The following is a 25,249-nucleotide window of genomic DNA, read 5'->3' on the forward strand; positions in this document are numbered from 1 at the left end:
ACTGATCAAAGACACAGATGCTTTGGACAGAGTAAGATATCTTTCCTTAAATGTACTGAAAAGAAGATTTGTGTATTATCTCCTAAATTAGTGTCCAGAGTAAAACCAGATTACTTAGTCCACTGGGGACTCTTTTCTTCTTATCTAGAGTGGAGAGGATAAGTTAGGTATAAAAGTGCTATGAACTACAAAGTATAAAATATCCTATGTAAGACAAAGTGTGATTTAGACATTGCAGTGCGCACCTGTTCCTCGGAACCTAGGAAACACCATCACCAAATATCAAGAGTAGAAATTTTGTTCTTCACCTACCTGCTTCATACGTGGTGGCATGGGCAGTCATGCTCCACGTGCTTGACCTTCTGTTTTTTGTCACCATGACCGAGAACTCATACATGGTGTTTGGTTTGAGGCCTGTTGCTGTGTAACTAAGAGATGTTGTGTCTTCTGACTAAACAAGTGGGAAAGAAGAAAAGAGAAAAAAAAATGAACTCTATCAACTTGGTAAATCAAGACACACAAGAAGACTATCAAAAGCCAACAAAAAGGGAACTGATTTCCAAACAGCGAAGGCCTGGGACACAACACTGACTTTATTTCCTTTCTGTAACCGGTTTACACTGGCCAATTGTACATCTAAAACATAATCGATAAAATCAGGTGTTATGTTGTTCAAAAGAGGCAGAGAGCTGATAAATTTTCCCAAGTAAGGTAATAACCATGGAGACAGGACCAATTCCGCTTTCTTTTGTCAGTTCCATTTTCAAGGTTATCTGCACTGACTTTAACTTCAATTTATTTCTAATAATCAAAATTCTTTTTTTTTCAGAGGATTTAATATTATATATTTTATAAAGACTGTTATGACTATTTTCCAGTGGTAATAAAATTAATTTTTAGAGTTCCACTGCGCATGAGTTTTTTAAAAAAGGTTTTATGATACAGACTTCTAGTGATTCCAGAATCTGTATAGCTGTTACAAAGAAAAGGGGCAAAAGCAATATTGTGTCCTGTGGTTTTATTTCTTTGTGCACAGGTCACATTAAATACACATTGAAGTATGGTCACTGGAGCAGTTGATCAGGAAGAGAACAAATCGGATAAACATTAAAAGATTACATTAGTGTTAGGATTCTTTGTCTTTTAAACAACAGGTTAAGGATATTTTAGTAGAAATTATCTGTCTTTATTGCTTACTCAAAAGATCAAAATGGTAATAAAGAAAAAAAAAGGTTAAAGTGTATTTTCCATATGATCTGGCAAATTTAAAACTATTTATGACTCATAAATATCAAGTTATGCTTGTTATTTAGATCTTGATCTTCTTCCAAAGTTAAATTTTTACTTTTACTTTCCAATTTGTTACATTTTCTTATATATCTGTATCTAGAAAATTAAAGAAAGCTTTTAGTCCCCACCTATGTCATACCTCCGTCTCCTCCCTTGGCTACTCTGGTGTGGTATTATCTTTTTTATTCTATTATGAATCCTTCTTAGATTATAGCTATGAAAATCCTACACTTCATTACAAAACCAAATAAATATTTAACTGTACTAATAACATTTCAATGATGTACCCATCCGTCCTATTAAAGTGATGACCTCATAAACATTTATCAGAAGCTCTTCTTAAAAATAGCTGTAAAAATGTCTGCCCTAAATTAATGTAAAAATATTTTGTAGGCTCAGTAAGATGGAATCCCATCAAATGCAACATGAAACAGGCAGCTAGTATCTGGCATGCTGATATATAGCTTCCAACCTCGCCCACCTTTCCTATCACGAACCTCTTAGAAATAGAAATAAGGGGAGAAAGATTCCAACCAGGAGGAAAGGATCATACTTTGATACAACTAGTCTCTTTTAGCATAGACACAAGTGGTATTTGGAAGACAGCTAAGCAGTATTGTCCTCATCTGTATTCTTGAATGACACACTTGCCTTTTATAAATACCACAGATTCACTGAGTTTTCTCAGGAACAGCATGCAAGGTTACTTTCTCAGCATAAATCATCAGCCTAGAAGCACTTTGGAAAATCATGGCTATTTGTGTGTGTGTGTGTGTGTGTGTGTGTGTTGTGTGTGTGTGTGTGTGAGAGAGAGAGACAGGGAGAGAGAGCGTGAGCAGAATACCATCCCAGGTACTACCTCGCTGAACCTCGGTTTCTTCCTCTATAAAATGGAAATAACCATAACACAGACCTGATAGTGCTATTTAAAGTGTGAAATAAGCCAAGGAAAAACATAGTGTCTGGCTCAGAGTAAGTGTTAAATAAATGTGAGCTACAATATTTCATGCATTGTCTAATGTGATACATAGGCATTGTATGTGTGTGAGATATATATATGCATATATACACACACACACATATATGGCATTTTAGGCATGTGATAAATTCTCTATTGAGTTGTAAGCATCTTGAGGGCTGGCTGAGACTAAGTCTTGCACAACTTTGTATCTCCTGTAATAACCATGTTACATCTGATAAGCACTGGACAGTAGTCAATGAATGCATTTTGAATGGAGATCCATAGAAAACGTTAAGTGATTCATCACTTTAGAAGAAAATAAATTATAGGACATTTCTTCATTTGATAGGGCCAGTCAATACAGAGTTTTGGACAATCAAAATATGAATGTCTGGATTATGGCTTGACGTAGGACGTGGGAAGAGGCCTGGAAAATGCCATCAGGTCATCTGGGTTCCAGCTCTAGCTTCATGGGGAATTTTTGTCAAGTTATACAATCCACCTAAGTCTTCATGAAGATCGCTACGTGCATACTTAGCTATGAAGAATCTTACTCATTCTTCTTACAGCAGGTACAAATATCCCAACCGCATAGATGAGAAAAATGAGGTTGAGTAAGTTAAGTGACGCAACAGGATCTAGCCAAGCCAACTCCTGGGCCCCAGTCATTTGACTCCATGTATGACTTCTCCCTCTGTATCTTGTGGATGCTCTGCCCAGCTTATAAGCTGTAGTGGGCAATGCAAGGAAGTAGCATTTATGACAGTGGTTTGAAAAGTTCCAGATGCAAAACCAAAGCATTCTATTGCTATTATTTGTAAAATTTAAGTTCATTATATGTCTCTGTAGTAGACTGGATACATTCCATGTTTAGCCTCACTCTCCAACTTACCCAGCTCTTCCCTTTAACCCTTCTTCTCAGGGTGTGGGTGTAGAGTGTGCATGTGTGAGAAGTCACTGAAAGCCTTAGGTCAGGGAAGATGTTGGGGAGAGAAACAGTTAACATATTTTTTTCTGTTCTCAAACTTCGATTCGTGAGAAATCAGCCTCTCCTGACAGAGGATGGTTTGGGGTTGAGTCTCACTTTGTAGGCATTCTTTGTGAGTCTCAAGAATCCTTTGTCTGTTCTATTAACTATTCAGCTGAAATAATCTGCCTCCAGAAATTTTGGAATTCAAACCATTCTGCAGAGAACAATCATTGTCCTTCAGGACGTTTCACATACTGGCAAGATACCCATGGCTGTTCTGTGTAATGAATGTATCTACAAAGTACAGCAATTATGAGCATAACATTTTTAAAGTAGTCTTTTAAAAGTAAACTTAGAATTGGGTAATCTCTATATAAAGACTTTTTTTTAATGCTCTCATATGGTTCATTGGTTGCCTTATCTGATAATGTTGTCTTTATAGTTCTGCTGAGTCTTAAATCTAATACTGAAAGGAGATGGATAGGATGCTTACAACATATCTCCTATCAACAATACTGTTTGGACTTGCTTGAAGAGTTTTTCCAAACACCTGACTTGCAGAGCAGCAGAACCAAAGAAAACTGTTTTTTAAATGGTCTCAACTAAAAACTGGTTTATGATGAAATGTGAATATTATGCCACTTAACAGTGGGATGAGACTAAAAGCAGATCCAGCATGGCTAGAGGGAATAAGAGGCAGACTTACAAAATTATTGGTGGGGTTCTGCTTTAACTCCAGGGTCTTTGGAGGCAGGAAATTTCCAAAGGGTATTTTAATCCCCCACATCACCACTGGCTCAAGGCTGGCTTCAGCAAGACAGCCGTTTAGTGGAAATAAGATTGGATAAAGTATTAGGAGATTTGGATTCTCCCTGAGAGCTACCCTGGTCAAGCGGTAAAGAGAAAGGGAGTATGAAGACTCTGGGAGTCAGGGCTGAACCACTGGCTCCTTTGTTGTTCGTAACATCTATGCTCTTTCTTCCTTCCAGTTTTATTGAGAGATAACTGACACACAGCACTGTGTAAGTTTAAGGTGTACAGCATAACGATTTGACTTACATATAGCACAAAATGATTACCAGAACAACTTCAGTCATCTAAACTATCATCTCATATGGATACAAAGTTAAATAAAAAAAAACTTCTTGCTTGAGATGAGAAGTCCCAGGATTTATATTCTTTACATTCATATATGGCATACCTCAGTGTTAATTATATTCATCATGTTGTATGATGAATACACATCCTTAGTACTTATTTTATAACTGGAAACTTGTACCTTTTCACTGCCTTTATCCAATTCTCCCTCCTCCCAGCCAATTCTCCCTCTCACCCTTTACGGTTTTATTTTTAAAGCTACTTTCTTCATCTCAAATCATCATCTTGTGAAGCTTTATATTTTAAATGTGTTTTCATATATTACCTCACTTGAATAAGTTATGAAATCTCTGAAGCACGTGTGTAGAGCTGAGAGTATTATGTACATATTCCAAAATTATAAACAGTAATGTTAAGTATACAAAGTAACAACAACTAAGCCACATTAAACTGCCTCTATGATCTAGCACAGTTCCAGGTAAATGGCAGGTGCTTAATAATTACTCAGTGATCTCACTGTAGTCTACATTTGTGTACTGTTTATATACACTAACGTGTGGCAGGCTTAGGAGGTAACGGAATTGTCCCAGCGTACAAATGACTCTTTGTTGGAGTTCCTGAGCTGAGGCTGATAGAGATTTGGAAGCAGAAATGGCAGTGCCTCAAATGTGTATCTCCAAGGAGCTCTTGGGTGGGGGTGGGGGGGTTGTGAGGTAACTCAGTAACAGGACAGGAAAAAGGGAACTTGTTTAATTCGTATCAGTTAAAGGAGAGTGTGTGTTGAGACTCAAACTACATGTTTTGAGGCTAAACAAGAAAATAGATGCTAGTGGCTTAGAGTGTTTTCATCATCTAAGGATGGTTTAAAATTTTCAAGTTATGTATTCCCATTCATATTCACTGTAAGATGGGTCTCTGTAACATTAATAGGGTTGCCTTTGGCATAAATCTAGATTCCAAACGAAAAAAAAAAAAACACCAAAATCTATCCAAGAAATTAATATGGAGCCCTGCTATTTTCAAAAGCAAATGACATTCCCTTGTACAGAATCAAACTATTTATACAAACCCAGCATCTGGCGTAATTCAAATATTTTGTAGCTCTTGACATTTTTCTGTCTTGCCTTAGAATTGTTTCCTAAGACGTGATAATTCCCATGCTAATTTTAAAAACTAAGTTATTTAAGTGTTTTGTTTTCCATTTCATGTCACTGCAGCAAAATGACTCAGGACAGTCCAGAAAGCATTGAAAATAATGTATTAAAACAGACAACAGTTTAAGTTTCATACTATCAATGAGAACTTCACCTTGTATTTCGCATTTGCAGAAAAGCTGGTCCTCCACCGGACAGTGTAAAGTCGCACTTCGGACGTTTTTTGGTTCTTAGGGACAGAGTTGTCTGCCCAGCTGACCCTCACGGCATCGTGGGTAAGAGCCACAGCCTGTACACCTACTGGTGGGAGCATGGGGGTGGAGACATCTGGGACCGAGGTGGGGAAATCATCAAGCAAAGGATAATAATCAACTGGGTCAGTGGGATCTGGGTTCAAAAAACCCGCCAAATGAAACAAACAAATAAATACATAAAGAAAAGAGTTAAACAAATAAACATCAGTGGTCACACATCACAATGAGTTAAATGCATGGCAATAATGATGAAAGGGAACATGAGAAGAACAGAAAAAAATACAATTAATTCAATCGGAAAACTCAGTAGAAACACTACTGCTATATTACAAAAATAACTGACTAGTTTCTGTACTTTACTCATTTCCTTAGAGTGAAATTCGTATTTCAGTTTGACTGTCACTTCTAGTTCTATATTTTAGAAGTCCAGTTTTCCTCAGAATGTTGCACATTGCTTCTTACAAGATCGAGTATAGAATTTATCAGTTTTATAACTTGACAGATAACTTAACAAGATACAAAGGAGTATCTGGTTTATTTCCTCCTGCAAAGGAAACGAAGGTCTATCTAATACCTATTTTTTTATTTGTTTTTCTCCTCCTTCTCTAACTGGATTTGATTTCCCTAGCGCTTTTATTATTGCTTAGATTCTACCTGCATAAATACTGTTTAGGCAAGAAACAAATGATGAAAACCAAAGGGCCCTGAGGTCTACAGCCATCTGTCTACAGCTACGATTGCCCAAAGCCAGAATGACCGAGTCCACGGTCCACATGGTTCCATGATGTGATAGGCTTCATATAGCACGTGGTATGGTTAGACTGAAATTCTTCAAGAAAGTGTAGAAGTGTCCGTTTTACCCACATTCTCACAGAGTAATTAAATTCTCTATGGCATTTCTATATTCTACATTCCTTCTTCTAAAATTGTAAGTTCCACAGAAAGACTTCGTATTAGTGGGTGGGGAGGCAGACCTGAACCAGCTTAGCTACAGACTGATGAGATCTGCGCTGAGGTACACACACGCTTTGATCCAGAACACAAGCAGAATCTGCACGAAGATGTGAGTGGTTTCAAAAAGTTCTCTAGAAAAATCTTGCCCTTGTTCTCATGCTGGGGATATCACAGTCAGGGCAGCTTATTTGGTGGCCCTTGTAGGAGTCGAAATGTAAGCCTTTTCTTTATTACCCAAGAATTTTCCTTTAAATCATGTAATATGTGTCTCACTACCAAAAAAAAAAAAACAACAAACAAGACGAGCTCTTAGGCTGGGCATTTGATGACATCTGGGCAGACAAGACCTACTACAATGCACAGTATCTGAAGCAGGGAACAGACAGAGCTTGCAGTTTTAAATATAGTGTTGTGGCTGCTGGCTGACTGTGATGATGCCTTCACTTTGTTCACTGAGTTTTAAATGTCTACCCCCTACTCAGGACTCTGTTTTCCAATGAATTATTTAGTCGTTTACTGGGCTGTGGTCATTGGAGCAAAATCAGAAAACAAAAACAAAACAAAAGGGAAGACCAAAAAGAAAAAAAAAGGAGAAAGAGAGAGAAAGAAAAATGTGTGTTTAAAATTTAATGACAGAGCCCAGGCTTTTCATATTTCCTTTGATGTGTCTTTTTATTAAGGGCTCCTTTAAACCCGAATGGATTTATGAAATGATGAGGGGGAGCTGAAGATACCGCAGCCTCCAGAAGGCTCCCAGTCAGTCATCAGGCTGCTGCATCCATGGAAAGTGTTTCTGCCAAACTAAACCAGATGCTGCCTCTCTTTCCTTAGTTCTAGCCTTAGCTGACTGACTGAGAAGAGCGTTACATGCGGGTGGGCCCCTCTAAACGACAAACTCCTTTTGGACCAACCTATATTCATGTTACCCTAATTGTTGTTCTTTGCTTCATCTAGTTTTGCTGATAAATCTCTATTAACATTGTCGTCTTTCACGGGTACCATGGATAAGACTTTGAAAAGTAGTGATAGTATTTCAAGAAATGATAATGCCCCAGTCCTGCTGCTCCTGGATTTTAGAGCAGCATGTTTTTCATGACTTGTTGAGTTTCTCAGAGCCTCAGTTCCAGAACGCATCCCTAAATTGCAAGTCATGCTGCCTGTTGGTATATCTCTATGAACTTCAGTAATTCAAAAATGTCTACCTTGGCCAAGTTTTTCTTGTTTATTTTAGGGACTTTTTTTCAGGCTTGGCTTCTCATTCTGTCTGTTACTTCCTCTATAGCTGGGCTAAGACAATAGCCACTTTTACACAGAAAATTTATATTTCAATTAAATTAAAAATTCACTCACTGTGTCGTACTAGCCAATTTCAGATGCTCAGTGGCCACACGCGCTTCACGCCTACCATCTTGGACTGCACAGTCACAGCACAGTGTTTCCAACACAGCAGAACTAGTAGCACGTGGCAAGCACTGCTCTGAACGTGTGTATGCTACATCCATTGCTAATTATCTTTTCCTTTCAGATCAGAAACTGAGTAGCTGAATTAAAAACATTCTTTTGCGCTTTTTTTCAGTTGTTCTCTTCATACCCCTAAGGGCCTTACATTGCGTTGATTTTCAGTGGTTACGTTCAAAAGAGTGAAAAAAAAAAAGACAAAACGATAAAATACAGCTTTAAACCTTTTGCTAAAAAGAGAAACCTATTCAGTTCCTAATAGATGCTTTGGTGAGAACACATGAGTTTCTAGTCAGTATGCTAAAGGTCAAAACAAGATTTAAAAAAAAAAACCCTCATAATTTACATCTGGATTGTACTTCATCTAGACCTTGATAAAACGATTGAGAATAAACAAATTTTCAAACAATTCACCACATTATTCCCCTGTCCTCTGCCCTTCTCCAGGCTCAAAATATCATGCTTTTGCAACAGTATGAAATAAAAAGGCTTTACAGCAAAAATGAAACTCTTAACCCGCCCATTTGACGTGGTGAAACTGTCCTCCGGTCTAACGCTGGTATGTTCAGGATAAGACGACAATTCAGAGTGGACCAGGATCTCTGAGAACACGCACGTGGAAAGCACCACAGCCTGACACTTGCTCCAGCCTGACGCATTTACTGCCTAATTTTTTATTTCCTTTATGTTGGCCTCTGCCAAGACTGCTCCTGGGAATATTTTGCAGAAGCTCAGAGACTGAGAATGGCTTCTGTAAGCCCTAGAACACATTTTATTGAGAGAGTTTCTCCCAGAACCTTAACCTTTGATTCTATTTATTTGTCCTTTGTTCCCCGTGACATGTGAAAACACAATAAAATACGTCCGCCACGTCCAGGCAGGGATGTGGAAAGGGCTGGTTTTATTTATCCCCTCCAATCCCTTACTGACTTTTCCTCAGTAAGAAAATCCTTCACACGTTTTCCAACTTTCGGTATTATTTCATTTCTCAGATCCATTAGGATTAGTCACATCAGGGAAAAAAATTCTTATGGATCAGATATTTAAGAAACCGCTCTGGGAACGCCATATGCTGAGAATTGCAGAATGACACAAAATGCGAAGGCAAAAGAAGTGAAAACACCTCAAATGATTCTTTCTGAGTAACTTATCTTCAGTTTCTCCAAACTCTTACTACCTCTACCACTACTACTACGTTCTGCTCAAAAATTGATCTCTTTTTGATCACCTTAGTAACCCTTCTTTGTGGGCTTTAGTTTTGGTAAGAAAATACCAAAAGACTGGCCATGGCACAATTCTGTGTGGCCTGCTCGTAAACCCACAGTCACATCAGTGAGCAGCATCTTTTGCCCCAGGCAGGGAAGAGCTGGCTTACTGAGTCAACATTATGGGAGGCCCGGGCACAGCCAAAGTGGGCTGCTGTCTCTCCAAGGGACTTTGGCAGCTCCAGGGAATAAGGGGAAGTAAAAATCCCAGACACCCGGTATCACGTTGTCTCGTGGTTTCCATTCTGGGCCCCCTATCTGCCTCAACTCTATATATTTAGAGATAATACATTAGGTAGTAAATGTTCTCTAGGGTAATATTTCTTATCTACCCTTTCTGGGGAGTTATGAGCCCCTTTGATAACAGTATATAAGATCTACATTATCTCCACAGATAGATTAATACACTGACAAGCACACAAGCTTTTGCAGACCACCTCAGGCAGACCCCAGACGCTGAAACCAGCAGCCAAAGATTCAAGGAGACTCTGGAATAACACCTTTGCCTTATAAGAAAATCTTAAAATCCATAAAGCAACGGTATGCTCTGGAAACCACTGCATAACAACTGCAAATTTGGTTTGTAATTGTGTATTCTCAAGATGGTCTACAAACGAAGCTTCTGGATTTGGAAAACAAACTGTACAAAGTTCATATAAACTTAGGTGAGAGCAGAAGTCACGGGATCCCCCGATGTGTTTTATGTTCATTTACTCCGACCTGCCAGGACTTCATGCTCGGACACCCAGTCATTTCCCGTGTGTTCTCTGGGGCTCCCTATCGAATCCTGCTCTCAGATCCTTCGTTCTCACTAAAGGGAAGACAGCTGATTAGCTAAATGAGGTCTGAGGGTTGCGGGCTTTGAAAGGGGGCAGGACTGAAGTGTGCATGAGAAAAACGGAAGTCTCGGGTTTTACTTTTATGTTTTAGATGACAGGCTATCGGAGGTGGTCACGTGACGGGGTCATGAACAAGCCCCACAGAGGTGGCACTTACTCTGTTTCTGAGTAGGTCCAGCCTTGTTCACAATTAGTGTCCATAAATGGCTCAGATCTCACGTCCTCACCCACCCCTTCCTCATTCCCGCGAGCTCCTGTTCCCTCCCGCGCTACGTTCAAAGTCCAGCTCAGGTGAGACTTCCTCGAGGAGATGAGCCCTTGAAGCAGCCGGTCCCGCCAGTGTCCGGAGGCCCCGGGCACTGCTGGGGCGACCTGGCGGCCCGGCTTGGCAAGAAGCCACTGTGTGACTCGGCTCATCCCTGTCCTCTCAGCCTGGAGGACCCTCTGCGGACTAGCAAGTGGCCATTCTGTAGAGACCCTCCTGCTTACATTGCGTGGACCTGAGACAACCTGCTCAGAGGAATGAAAAGTGGCATCAGGACACCAAAACGTGAAACTACTGGGAGAAGAGAAAGAACATTACATCTCTGTTCTCTAAGTCCACGTGCTAATTTATAGACTGAATTCCTTTCACTTAATTTTGATAACCAGAAACATAATACATTGTGTGTGTGTGTGTATATACACATAAGGCTCCAGACAGGATTACATACATTTTCCTTCTTTGTGTGTTTTGTTTTCTTCTGCTTTAGTTTTTTTGGTTTTTTCCCCACCACAACTCAAGCACTGACTACCCTGTCACGAGTGAATGCGCTATGTGAGCTTACCTGTTATAGACCTGGTGGTAGCGCTTTCGTAAAGAGGAACGCCTTCTCCTGCGTTGTTAAAAGCTTTTAGGGAGATTACATAATGGGAACTCGACTCTGGAGAAAAACAGAAAGAATATGAACGTGTTGATTTACTTCATGCACTGAAATACTCAGGATAAACATTTTCCTAAAATCAAATTTAATACATTCAATTAAGCAAATTGTTGTTTAAAAACAAGTGAGCTTGATTCTGGGAAGAAGGCAGCAGTGGTGTTTTGCTCTTCCTAAATTTCTACATAAAAAGAGACTGAAAGGCTAGATAGAAAACAGAAGGCGTTTGGACGCTGATGACAAAACGTGGTGATGAGGTGCACCCTCACACCCTAAAATAAATACGAGTATAAAATAAATAAAATAAAATGGACGTGGACAAACCACGAAGGAACTGAGAACCTGTGTATTTCAGTATCTGTGTAAGAGAAAGCAGAGGGAAGCATCAAATCTGAAAACACAGTAATTCTAAAATAACTATCCGGTGATGCTACAAAGTGCAAGCAGCCCAGCTGGAGGACAGTGAGTGTAAATACTTGAAACTAACCCACCAAGTCTCTTTTCCAAGACAGGGCTCACACTGGGGACGAACTACAAAGAATGTATTTAAAATTTATGAGTAGGATAGAAGCAAGAGAAATAAAAGGTCAAAGCAGGAGAGAGAAATAGTCATGAAAACTCAGGAAGCAAATGGCCATAGTTCTTAGTGTGCACCAGGGATCGGCCGACTTTCCTGTAAAAGGCCCAGAGAGTCAACAGAGCTTTGCGGACCATTTGTCTCTGTCACATATTCATCTATGTTTCTTTTGTTTGCAACTTTACAAAAACAGGAAAACCATTCTTAGTTCAGTGGGGCCCAAACAAAAACAGGACCTGGGCCAGATTCAACCCATAGGCTGCAGTTCGCTGAGCCCTGAGCCCTGGTCTAATAAAAACGACAGGAGAGGGAGCTCTGTGTGCTTAGAAAAGCTACCTGAACCTCTGGGAGTGCAGGGAAACAAACCACAGAAAAGCAAGCAAAAGAAACCTGTCGAGGTTCAATTCCTTACAAAATAAAATGAAGAGAACAACATTCCTACAGACACACACACACAAAAGGATCAAAAATACACAACAAAAATAGATTTAACGTGCAATTTACTGTTTCAAAATGAGCTAAACAACATTAGGAAAATGAAATGCCAGATATCTAAGAGCAACATAGGTCAGAATCAGAAAAACTCAGAAGTAAAATGCATAATTTGAAGAAGACATAATTTACATGTAAGTGAAAAAGTAATTTTAGAAATAAAGGGTAACTAGGAGGATAAATGTAACAAAGAGAAAAAAATTTAATTAAGAAAGAGGTCAAAAAGAATTGGGAAGAAAGTTAGAGTTGTTAGAAAAAGGAAAAGCTAATATGTGAGTAACAGTTGTCCTTGAGAAAGAAAACCAAAGAAAGGGAACGGAACAAATATGTACCCAAAATGTAATTCAAGAAAGTTTTGCTGATTAAAAGAAAATCTCTTAGGCATCTGGACAAAAGGGATACGTGACTTATAAGAGGGAAAATTAATTATTATCACGCTTTTTGACAGTACCATTTTGTGCCAGAAGAAACTGAAAGAATTTATTTGAACACTCAAGGTAAGAGGAGCTGACTGAAGGATTTCACAGTCAACAAAAGTTAACTTTAAATATAAAAGGTTCACCCAAAGTGCTATCAACTTGCAAGCAATCAAGGAATAGTGTTCCTCCGATCCTGAGAACTATGAGAAAATGAGCTTTAGACATCCGAAACGACCAGGGGAGACACTGACCTAATGGCTACCCAGTGAACAATAAATTTAATGAACTAAGACTAAATGAGGGTTAAAAGGCAGAGGTTTTATTTTGCAAGGCGACATGTTCTGATAGTGTAGGTGTGTTATAATCATAAGACAAAATTTAGGGAGATTATGGATAGTATATGCAAAAACGTTTCAATAATTATTAATGGTGACACTATTATTATTGTCATTGTGGGACTAATGCAATATGAGACAGAGGAAATGAGTAATCAGGAGAAATTCTAATTCCATCATCTCCTGTGTCCTTGAGAACCAGATTCTTGGTGTGAACAAAAGTACAAATAGATGAAAAATAGAAGCGATTAAGTAAAGTATGGGGTTCCTAAAATTTAATTGGAAAAAATCAGTTTAAATTCAAAAGGTATTTTATCTCTGTTCTAGTTCTGTCCACTGCAAACGTCTCGAAACACTGACTCAACAACAGTAAATATCCCAGCAATCAGACTGGGATTTTGGGAAAAAAAAAGAAAATCTCAGTGCCAGAAACAAGGACTTCTCGGAGGAGAACTGGCTGCTTTCCGGTCTGAGGTAGCCACCAGCCTGAGGTATCCGGACATTCCAGACAGAAAGGACACAATCAAAGATCATGTCAACAAGTCTGTTGAGGTGAAATTCCTTATAAAACAAAATGAAGAGAGTATCATTCTTACAGATAAGTATACAAAAAAAAAAAAAAGACAAGACCAAACATACGCAAGAAAACTAGGTCAAACCTGCAATTAGACTGTTTCAAAACGAGCTAAGCAACAATAAGAAAATGAAGTGCCACACGTGCAAGAGTAACGTGAGTCAGAATTAGGACAAACTCGGAAATGAGGCGGCAAGACTTGAGAAATCAGCTTGGAAGAGGCTTCCACAGGCCAAAGACGAGGACAATCTGAGGTTCAATAAATGTAACAGTTGCAATGAATTGAAACCCAACAAATACATATGAGTGTATAAATTCATAAAGGTACTTTAAAGAACAGTAAGAGTCAGTCACTTCTGAGGTTGACAAAGAACCAAATTACTACCTCAAAGTCTGAGGAGAGTCAAATATTTATCATGTTTTTCTCGAATAAACCCTACCACTGTATAACCAAACAACATATGAGGGGGAGTATCTCCTTACAGTATTATTCCAACTAATTAACCAAATAATAAAATGCAAATATTGCTGGTTTTCAGCCCCCGTGAACAAACATCTATGCACTAAGCACTCATGGCTGCTAAGATAAAACAGAGCTAGCGCGACATCACACGTCTCTTCATGGAAGAAGACACTGCCCTGTAGGGTCCTGCCGAAGAGATGGGAACCACTTAGTCTGATCAAGCTCCAGGATCCAAGTGCCAGTTTGCAAGAAAAAATGCAAAGGAACATGCTGAACTGCAACTTATAATAATTCATGAAGCTGTACATTTGTTGCATGTGGTTTTCTGTGTTTGTGTTTCAGCCTACAATAAAAAACTTTTAAAATGGGTAAATGTATCTGGGATGGTGTTCTTTGAAAAACTGAATCAGACAAACTCTTCATGAAACTTTTATGTGACCTAAGTGTAAGCATTCCAAACCACAATGACACAAGAACCTCAACATAACAAAAAGAATAAAATAACAGTATATTTAATGGAGTCAAAGGGCTTCTATTCAGCAGCCTGCTTCACCTACAAGAGGGGAATTTTTTTTTTTAAATGCATGTTGTCAACCTAGTTTATCAAAAAGAAAGTAATCTGTCAACAAGCATTAAACGCTTCTGGAGATTCAAGAACACTTGTGAAAGACGGGGCTCTGCTGTCAGGTTACCCTCATATTTCCGGGCAGAGTAAACAAGGAGAGAGTGCATAAAATTAAGCAGTGAAGTGCGCGATACAACTTACAAATACTATGTGAGTTTGGAGGCCTAAAAATGAGTAAGGGGTTGAGTCATCAAAGACGTCCTGGACTTGGAACTAGCACTTAAGGCACAGGGAGCGTTTACAGGTAGAAGCACGTTAGAAGGTAGAAAACATCGCAGGAAAAAATGAGAAAGATTACAAATACAGTCAGGAAGATCGGCAAAATACTTTTCTACGAGGAAAAATCTCTCTTATGGTTATTGGAGTGGAGTCTGATTTCACACATACACACTGCAATGTAAACAAGTACATTAGGTTCAGACCATACAAAACTACCTTTTTTGGGTCAAACTGCACTTGCATTCATCTGATATACTTACACTATATATTGGCATTTATCTACGTATTTATCAAGGGAGTGAGAGAGAGCCCAGGAATTCCGAACTCACATGCTTAGAAGCTTGAATTTGTTTGTTTGTTTTTGTTTTTAAATCTGAGAGAGGGAGGGAGAGAGAAACAGAAAGACTGGGATACTTGGCTACAGTGTCTGAGAGACAACAGGGCAGAGAGAATGTTGGACAGGAATTCATCTAAGAAGTGGGGCCACCCCTCAGCTTCAAGGTGTTATTAACAGATGGAGAGCAGTCCCAGGGTTGCCTGATTTTCTGGAAATCCAGATTTTTACAGGATTATCACTAAATATCCAAATTTTGGCAAATATTTTAAATAAAGAAAATATACCTGTGCTGGCAAAACAAAATATATCTCTGGACTGAATACAGGCCATGGTGACTAGTCTCTACCCTAAGATTCTTACATATACAACTACATGCAAATACACACACACACACACACCATACACACACATATGGAAAAACAGGTAATCAAGTCTGGACTTCCTTAGTTAAGATGTCAACCATAAGATTGACAGCAATTAACTAGAAACCATAAGATGCAATAAGGAGGGTATGTATAAAATAAAGTAGGACTCGTTTCTGCAAGGCTAATGAGCATGCTTGTTTTATGCTGACCTCTCCAGTTTAGACCAGAATTCAGAGTGAAGACCGCTGGACTTGATCGGGGGGCTCTGAGCTTCCTGCTCAGGGTTAATGCAAAAGCTGCCACATGGCTGACCTGGTCCCTATACTGAATTCATGCCTTCATTTCTCTGTCCCTACCTCCCAGCTGCCCAGTTTACACCCCTGCAGGCAAAAATACTCTGTAGAAGTCTCGGTAGTGTTGGCTTTCAGTTTTTGGAGTATGCATTATTTCACATTTAAAAAAATAAAAGTACCTTATCTGGCTCATTCTTATTTTACTGGTTTGAATTTTTGTCTCGATCTGAATTGGGACAGCGTGTGCACCGCATCCAGCAGCTGTCTGCCTCCTGAGCTGTATTCGTCATTTCTTAATCTCCCCCCGCAGTAAAGGTGAGGGAATCATTACTTCAACAACTGATTCTTCTGATACCGATACCCACCATGTCTCTGATCATCTGAGTAACGCTGGTTGCTTCCACTTGATGTCTGGCTAGTGGAGTACAGAGGTTTAGAATTTACTAGCTGTTGCATTAATGAATTATACTAACTCCTACATCCCACAAATTCTGACGATGCTGTGTACACCTTGGGGGTGACCAAGCTTAAATTTAAACAAAAAGCAGTAATGCCTTATCCTTGGGAAAGGTAAAACAGATTTGCAATAGAGTTACTGCTGATAAAAGAAGATGGCCAGAGTGAGGGGTCTTGAAGACTTTTTGGTTTGGTATTTTACTGTTGTCAGTAATTTGAGGATCAGTAAGTTCACAGACATTTCTAAAATAACACAGAGTTGGCTGGGAAGTAAAAGACCTAAGACAACTTCACATCCCGTTCTAATTTTTTCAAGAAGCTTCCTTTTATGCTCTTCACATTCTACCTGCTGGTTAGCATCTTTTGGGCTTTCTCTGGCCTCTGTGCTTTTGTCAAAATGCATTTCGATCTACTGAGGACGCAATGGGATCTTTTCATGCCCCCATCAAGCTTGATCCAATATTGAATCAGCCTGAACAGCAACACAAATACCATTCAGTTACTGGTTAATAGTGCACACTGCACTACATTGCTTTGATCCTCTCTTATATTGTAATGGCGGCATCTTCTTCACGTGTGTACTGGGACGACGGCTGTGAGGGTGCACAGGGAGCAAGGGAGAATGAGGGTTTGTGTTTTCTCTACACATAAAAGCAGTATGTCATTTACTACATCACCACTAGAGGGCAATGTGGGGCTATTTTTCTGCACATGCTCAGAGCTCTTAAACTTCAAAACCGATAAATCACAAAAGAATTGCCTAGAATTGCTCCCTCTTTAGAAGCATCAAATGAGTCAAACTATTTAATAGTATCCTAATGAATTCCAAATGAATTAATCATTAATTATGGTCAAATCCCAGTGTTCAGGAATACACTTAATGACAATTAACAACAGCAAGTTTATTTTTGGGATTTGCTGAAATGTTACAGACATATAGGCTTGAAAACGTATCAATTGCCTCTGAAAAATAACGTAGGGCAGTATTTTCTCATCTGAATTCACTGTGATTGAATCATACTGCAGTAACTCGAATTTTGATGGACGTCCATGGGAACTATTTTTAATTATGGATGTTCTGAGCGATTCCAAAGATTTCAAATTATTGATCAGACTTTCATCATCGTTTGGCCAACCTTACCTATGAAATATATCACACTGGGAGAAGGAGGCTGAAGAAATACTTAATAACTCTTTGAGCATCCAAAACAGATGGCTGCTGGCCAGTGTTTTCTTTGGGGATGGGAACAGAAGAAATAAAGGCACCTTTACTGATTGTAGGGGTTGTAAAGACAAGAAATGGGCAATGGGGAGAATTTTTGGCTCTCCTTCCCCAGAGACTTGGTAGGTGAGACAGCTTTTGTTGAGGCTTGGGTGAAGGTGGTGAGATCGATGCGGCTCCTCAGGGGCTGGACTAAGATGCTGCACTTGGTAACAAAAGCCAGTAAAAAGAACATCATTATGTTTAATTAATATTTTGTGTGAATTAAATGCCACCAGCCTGTTCTACACTGACAGCCCGTAGTCCTTTCCTCATTACAGATTATGTACTTCACTCAGTGCCAAGTGCTTGTCGGGGCCCTTGTCTTCATGTCTCTATGTCTTTTGCCCTCTGTTAGCACTGCCAACAAGTCAATTAGAGAAAATTAGAGTGGTCGCCGTTTTCCTAATGCAGGCGCCTGCTCACTTCAGTGAACCAAGGCCACCATGGGCATGGAGTACAGGCCACTGGAACCCTGTCAGATGGTAGATGTGACTGCTCACCTCTGACCCCACTGGACCCAAACTGTTTAATTAAGTGTAATGGGTGGACAGCAAACACGGCCGATTGCACTGATCTCTTAGAAGCATGAGCAATTCATATTCAAGAAAGATGCAATTTAGACAGCACGTTCAATACAGATACTTGTTTGTAAATTTAATTAATAGCTAATCTAACTAGCACCTTTATGAAGGCTTTCTTTTCTTCCTTCTCTCTCCCTCTCCTTTTCTAGGAACACTGTCCAAAGAATGGTCAGATTATAACGTGACTTGCTCGTTAACCAGTCTTGCAGGCAAACAGACACTCAGCTAATCTATCTGAAGAAATATCTGAGTCCAAAGAAGGAGAATCAAGGTAAATTTTCTTTAATCTACCAAGGTCTACCACCCAGAGGGTGATCTGAACGTAGGACTCAGATTTCTTGATTCCAAACTGCACATTGTTTGGAAAAATGAATCCAGAGATGGTGCAACAAGCCCTCTCGCTTGCACATTCACATCCAGTCACATCCATCTACTCATCTGTCCATTCGCTCATCAACTATCCTTGAGCATCTTCTGTGTGTAAGACACAGTTATCAGTTTCCTAGGGTAGGTGAGGGTTTAAACCAACAAATACACAAACCCTTATTCACCTCGATGAACCTTCTAGAGAAGCAGTGCTGGAAGTTAAAAAACAAATCAGAATGAAATATTCTGGACTCAGAGAGGCTTTGTGAAAAGATGGTACTTTCGGTGAATCTTGGTGAAGAAAAGTTTGAGGCGAAAGAGGGAGAGAAAAAGCAAATGCAAGTGAACCGCGGTTGTAGAATCATGTATGTTAGGACCAAAACTTCAAGAATTACATTTCTCCTCCTCCTCTCTCCTCTTCCTCGTAGTAACATTTGCTGGATGCTTAATTAGACCCCTTGTTAATGACCTCACTCCCTTTATTTTATGTAATCCTTACCTTAACCCAGTGTCTGGCACACAGTAAGCACTCAATCATCATCTGTCGAATGGATGAATGATTGCCCCTTCTGCGGGTGGGTGGGAGGATTTCTCATTCCCAAACTCAGCCCCTTATCCTTGCCTTTTACTGAAGAAGGGATGGTGAGTTGAAGAACATTTTGAACACATGTCAAACTGTGCTTTTGGAAGTGTTGACTCCTCAGACCCATGCAGTCCAGCAAAGATGGGAAAGACGCTGAAAGTGGGTCTACTTCAGAGCTACGGTTGTTTCCAGGCAACGAGGACAAAGGCCTGGGCTGAGGTGGCAGAGTAACAAGGAAGAGGGAAAAGAGGCATGTGAGTGATGTAATTGTAGGCATATTTGGAGGGACGGTGGGAAGAGGGAAAAATCAAGAATGACTCCTCGATTCTGAGTCTGATGGCGCCATGAAACTACTGCCTCAATGGAGAAAGCAAGAAGAGACAGAAAACACATCTGGCTTCTGTCATGTTTGGTATGAGAGGAAGGGGCATCATGGACAAAACGGACCGGCCGCTCTGGACTCTGGTGCCTACCAGTATCCGCAATGAGCGCACGGACACAGAGAAGCTCAGGAAGCAGCAGATGTCAGAATCGGATATGAACGATCTTTGGTGTGGAGGACTCTTCAAGCCTTGAGGAAGTAGTGTATCAGTCCAGATCCTCTTCTAAATTTTTTTTCCTATTGTCTCCACCAAATTAACCAGCTATCTTGGGGTTATTTAGGTTCAGGCTAGAGATCGTTAGAGCTGCTGGCTCCTTCTTGGAGACGGTCACTGAATTTATGTAGCATCTTCCATCATATTTAAGAAAAGCAAACTTTCCTGTGTCCCGCATTTTGATTTGAAAACCGATTTTTCCTCAACAATCTCAACAATGTTCCAAAGTAGTTAGGGCAAGGATGGTCATTCTCATTTGAAAGATGGAGAGACGGAGGTCCAGTTGTAATCATCTCAGCCAGAGAAGACACAGGAAGAGCTCACTGTCTGTCACATGTGCCCAGACTTGCTCCTCCACAGTGCCAGGAGAGAACGTCTGGGGTTTTCACTGGAATATTCAGCGGAGCAGCCTTTGGTCGCCAACAAGAGCAGAACATTCCTCACCAGCTTCAGTTGGTGAGGGGAGGTGTGACTTGGCAGAGAGCTCTTAGAGTCAGAGCAACGGCGGAGTAAAGGCTTAGATGACAGAGCACCATGGACAGCTGACAAATGGGGCACTTAAGAAAATAATTTCTCAGCCAAGCTTTACACCAGGAAATTGCCAGAGACAATATAACCAAACATAGAGGTTTTTCTCTTTTTGCTCACATTTCTCAAAGAAATGCTGAATTAAGTAAAAGACAAAGTGAAAGTATCGTATAACCATCTAAGGATTCAATTCACAAGAAACACACACACTGTTCACTTAGCTGATTGAAGCAAACAAATCATGCCTTTGGCTTAAAAGTCTGTCAGACTGACCCCTACCATAGAGGGAAAACAGCAGGAACAAAGTAACAAAATAAGACGGTTTGGGTTTGGAATTGGAAGAGGAGGCCTATTGTTTCCTCCTGCAGATGTCTGCCTTCCGCTCCTCTCTTCCTACCTTCTGCCAGACTTCCTGGGTTTTGTCTTCTTTCCTCTCCTGACTAATTCTGCCCGGCTTCTGGGAGAGGGGGCAGGAACAAGGAGCGCGAGGGAACCACAAAGCGGGAAACAAAGGGAAAGAACAGGGAGCCTATGAACACAGAGACGCTGAGGGCAAAGAGCAGATGTGAGGGCGGGGGCAGCGTGCGTGTTTATGAGCGCCTGCTGCCCCAGCTGCCGGCCCGGCCGGGCTCGACGGCCCCCGCGTGAGCCTGAGGGGCGGGCTGCACGACGGCCCCCAGTCCAAAGACGAGAAAGCGCGGCTCGGTGACGGCCACAGAGCTGCTAACCAGCAGTGCTCAGGGGCAAAGCAGGAGGACCAGGCGTGTCCTCCTCTCCAGTGCAGCCGCCTTCCAGTCACTGTGGGATGAAGACTGAGCAGGACAGCTTGATCAAGAGGTCCCCAGTGGTTACCCCTCTTTTTGAAGCGGAAAGGTAGGAAGAAAGATACCAAAAAGATAATAATAATCTGGGGACTATACCATGCCTCACGTTAAGCGGAGCCCAAGTTGACATTCTCTAATTGTTGGTGTCTGAGACACGTATGCACACGTGTGTATCAGAATAGCCTGCTCGATCTGCCAGCTTCCAGACTCGCTCCGCTTCCTGCCTTCAGCTGGGTCATGTGTCTCCTTATCTGATTACCGACCTTTACTTACCCACGATGCCAACTAGACGATATTCAAACACTCCAGTGACGTGCAGCCTGCACACATACATGCCTACACTTACCTATAATTCTAGTGATTCCTTTTCTCTGTACCGTTGCATCTGCGTTCCTCATTATCTTCAGATTTAAGTTCCCTTCATGGTAACCCACTAAGGACTGCAAAACTGTGTTGTCCTATAGCACCTTCTGCTATGATGTCAATGTTTCATAGCCATGCTATACAGTAATGGTAGCCACTGGCCACATCTGGCTACTGAGAACTTAAAATGTAAATAGTATGATGGGGAACTAATTTTTTTCTCATTTTACTTAATTTTAATTAATTTAAATCTAAAGAGCCACATGGGGCTAGTGGCTTCCATGCTGGACAGCACACCTATGCAGAAGCTCTGTTCACCTTTCTCTCTCGTGCTGTTGCCACAGTTACAAAGGTCTTTGTGGACAATGCCAAGGGCAGATGGGACAGGGTCAATGTGAGGGTTCCCGCTGCTATTTTTCCCTTCAAATGTGGAATAACTCACTACATATACATACTATGGCTTTATAGCCTGGGCTGAAGTTTAATTTAATAAGTTGCATATAGGTATCACATCTGATGGTAAAAAATAAAGCAGCTGCCTTGTATCTGATTCAGTTTCTTATAGATATCTTAACTGACTTCTATCCTCCTGGCGGTAAGTTTGCCTGAACTGATGGAAATTTTGAGTACTCGTGTTTTTCAATAACATGCTCTAAAATTTGGCTCTGCTGATGATTCGAATATGTACTTGACACGGGAAAATATGTCCAGATGGAAAATAACCTGGTTACTAATGGAAAGGGAAACATTACATTAATAATAATTCTAAGGTGGCTGTAAACTTGAACTCATTTTTAACCTCACGCTTTAATGATACATGAACTTAAGTCAAAAGAGTTAGGTAAGGATAAAGAGCTGGTAAAAACAGTAACTGCTGATGAAAAATGGCACAAGGAATACATCATGAGGCCATTTGATCATCAACAAATACAGCTTCTGACCTAAGTTCTCAAGAAACTCAACTAGCATTTTAGTTACTGACTCAGACGGTCTTGAGAGGGTAGAAGAGGGAGAGAAAAAAACTGAGACACAACTAAATGGGCTTAAAATGATCTGAGCCAAGAATCAACCAAATGTTAGCATTAACAGCAGCAGTCAGTAGGTCCACGGGAGCAGAACAATACGCTGTCATTCTCAGGAAGCCAGTGAAGTAAGAAGCAAAATCCACTTGCTGATCCAGCAAAACATACTGAATTATAGCATGACTGGTGTAGATCTGGATTTTAATGGACAATTTAGTACACGATTGCTTTAAATTGACCTAGACTGTAACACAGCTGGCTGCACGTCTGGAAAATTCCACTGAGAGACTGTGAGCAAAGGGAAATGATAAAAGAGCACTCCACCCAGTTGTGGGGACACACATGGTGAGGCTGGGCTTTCTTCAGCATCGTGTTTAGTGAGAACTGGGAAGCAGGTAAGTAGGCAGGAGGGAACTTGAGAGACGTACACTCAGAGGGGTGTCAACCTAGACACAGGACGACCTTAGCAAATTTACAAGGTCTTGCCTTTCAGAGAGAATCACTGAGCTCTCAGGGTTAAGACTGAAAAGGACAGAGTTCTTCCTTCTGGACAGATTGCATGAGGTGGGGAATAGCAAATATTTGTATAATAACTATAAACGGAGAATAAACTTTAAAATTGTGAATTACTATACTGTACACATGTAATTTATACACAATATTATGCATCAGCTATACTTCAATTAAGAATACTCAATTATAAACAAAAAAGGTTGCTTTAACCAAGTGGAATCACAGGGCCCCCCCAAATCATATATATATATATATATATACACATATATAATTATATAGTTGAATATTGAGAACAGTATACTCAGTGAAAGCAAAAGATACTAGACTCAGAAGAATAAGGATACAGATACAGAAGTACATCTCTGTGAAGTTCTAGGACAGGCCAACCTAATCCTTGTTACTCAAAATCATAACTGTGGTTGCCTATGAGGGATGGGAGGTTGACTGGAGGGAGGCATGCAGAAACTGCGTGTGGTAATGGAAATGATTTGTATCCTGGTTGAGTTCTTGTTTATACAAGTGAATACATTTGTCAATATTCATGCAATTGTACATTTACTATCTGAACATTTTACCACGTGTAAATTTTTCCTTAGTTTTAAAGGAAAACTATCTATTTCATGTGGTCAGAAAACAGATATATGTTGATATAGTATTTTAAAATAACTAGATACCAGGTCCACATTTAATAATGTTATTTGTTTTATTATCATGACCTATTTTGAATGCCACCTCTTAAAGTTATTCATTATAAGTTTATTTAAAGTTATGTTCCCTTTTTTACGGGTCCTAACTTTATCTTTGATGCCTACTCTGTCTCTGCAAGAATCATCACCTTGGTGTAAGAGTGACCAAAAGCTAAATTTTTACATCACCACTCCTGTTCGCATGCAGTAACACTGACAATGGTGGTTCATTTGACTCTGCAGATTACAGAAGGACAAACAGCCCCACTCCCTTTGAAACCTGTGAACTAGGATTATTCTTCTGACCAGAGGATCTGGCCTGGAATAACTTATAAGGCAAGAGATGTCTCTGATATTTGTGTCTCATTATTTTGAATATATCATTTAAGGGAGAAACAAAACTTTAAAGAAGCTGCAAATAGAAAGATAATCTTGCCACTTTAAGACTTCTTAAAATCTGAAATATTGGTTTATAATTTGTTGTTCATCTTATTTATATTTGTCCTTGAATCACCATTGGTTGTTATATTAAATCAAATCCAGGGATAAAACATTTCTATCAATGAAGAAATTCAAAATATGTGGTACTTCCTAAAAGTCTTTCTCAACAAAGATTTCCAAAAGACACTGTAAACAGAAATATCATTGGAATAAGTGTTCGACATCTTAAGGAAACAACTCGGATAGGACAAGACTCACTTGCTTCTGTAAACTCTGTTCTGTTAGTGAAGCATCCTACTGTGTTCTGTGTCTACCCCTATGCCCACACTACTGAGAGACACATTCTCGTTTGTATATTTACTTCAGCCCATTATTTTTTGAAACTTTTTATGTGTTGCAGAAAAGGCAAAGATCAAGTCTGAAAAATAAATTCAGAAATATATGTAGAACTTGTCCAGATACCATTTCTAGACTTTGTTGAATATCAAAACTACCTGGGTGCTCTGACAACTAAAGGAATTTTTAAAATATTGTAAAACATAATAAAGGGTCCAAATCCCAAAGGGAGAGCTCCAATTATTTTGCTGTTCAAGAATTTTCCTTTATTAGGCATTACCTGAAATGGGATTATCAAAGACTAAGATTTGCTTTTCCTTTGTAAGTGTAAGCAGTTTTTCCTACATTGTAATTACTGTAAAATAACTCAAATCAAAGTAAAAATAATAAAGTGAGGAAGTAACTTACAGAGGTACTTAAGTCATCCTGCAGTAGTTTCAAAGATAAACACAAAAAAATATTTTTCAGTGATGAATGTAAACAAGTATGTCCTTTCTAGAATTCAACACAATGAATAGGGTATGAACTATATTTGTCACAAATGTATCGCTTAAGGTACAGACCAAGTTGCTAGAATAAAGAAACACAAAATAGAGCAGCTTCAAGCGGAAGTGACAGTTTAGGAGTCGTCCATGTTGGTCACGTGGCTTTGACATCCTCTTAACTTGTATCTCTCAGTCTAATTCCTTGACACCTCCCAGCCTAGGGGAAGGGGAAAGGGCCTGAGGGTGCCATGTGCTCATGCATTCTGTGAGGGTCAAGACCTGAGGATGGAAATGTCACATTTACTTATATGCATTGGCCAGAACTCAGTCACACCACCATCCA

The 25,249-nt window shown here is 39.9% G+C and overlaps 1 protein-coding gene across 1 annotated transcript in view; it reads right to left on the reverse strand.

Annotated features, from left to right (window-relative positions):
* DCC (DCC netrin 1 receptor) overlaps positions 1 to 25,249 on the reverse strand; it is a 619,636-nt gene that overhangs the window by 111,111 nt on the left and 483,276 nt on the right. Inside the window, exons 15-17 of the mRNA XM_072952215.1 lie at positions 11,071 to 11,166; positions 5,628 to 5,800; positions 313 to 451 (exon numbers count right to left, since the gene is read on the reverse strand). Coding sequence (XP_072808316.1) covers positions 313 to 451; positions 5,628 to 5,800; positions 11,071 to 11,166 — 408 coding nt within the window. The remainder of the gene's footprint in view (positions 1 to 312; positions 452 to 5,627; positions 5,801 to 11,070; positions 11,167 to 25,249) is intronic.

Source organism: Vicugna pacos, chromosome 30, assembly GCF_048564905.1.
Source record: "Vicugna pacos chromosome 30, VicPac4, whole genome shotgun sequence".
NCBI lineage: Eukaryota > Metazoa > Chordata > Mammalia > Artiodactyla > Camelidae > Vicugna > Vicugna pacos.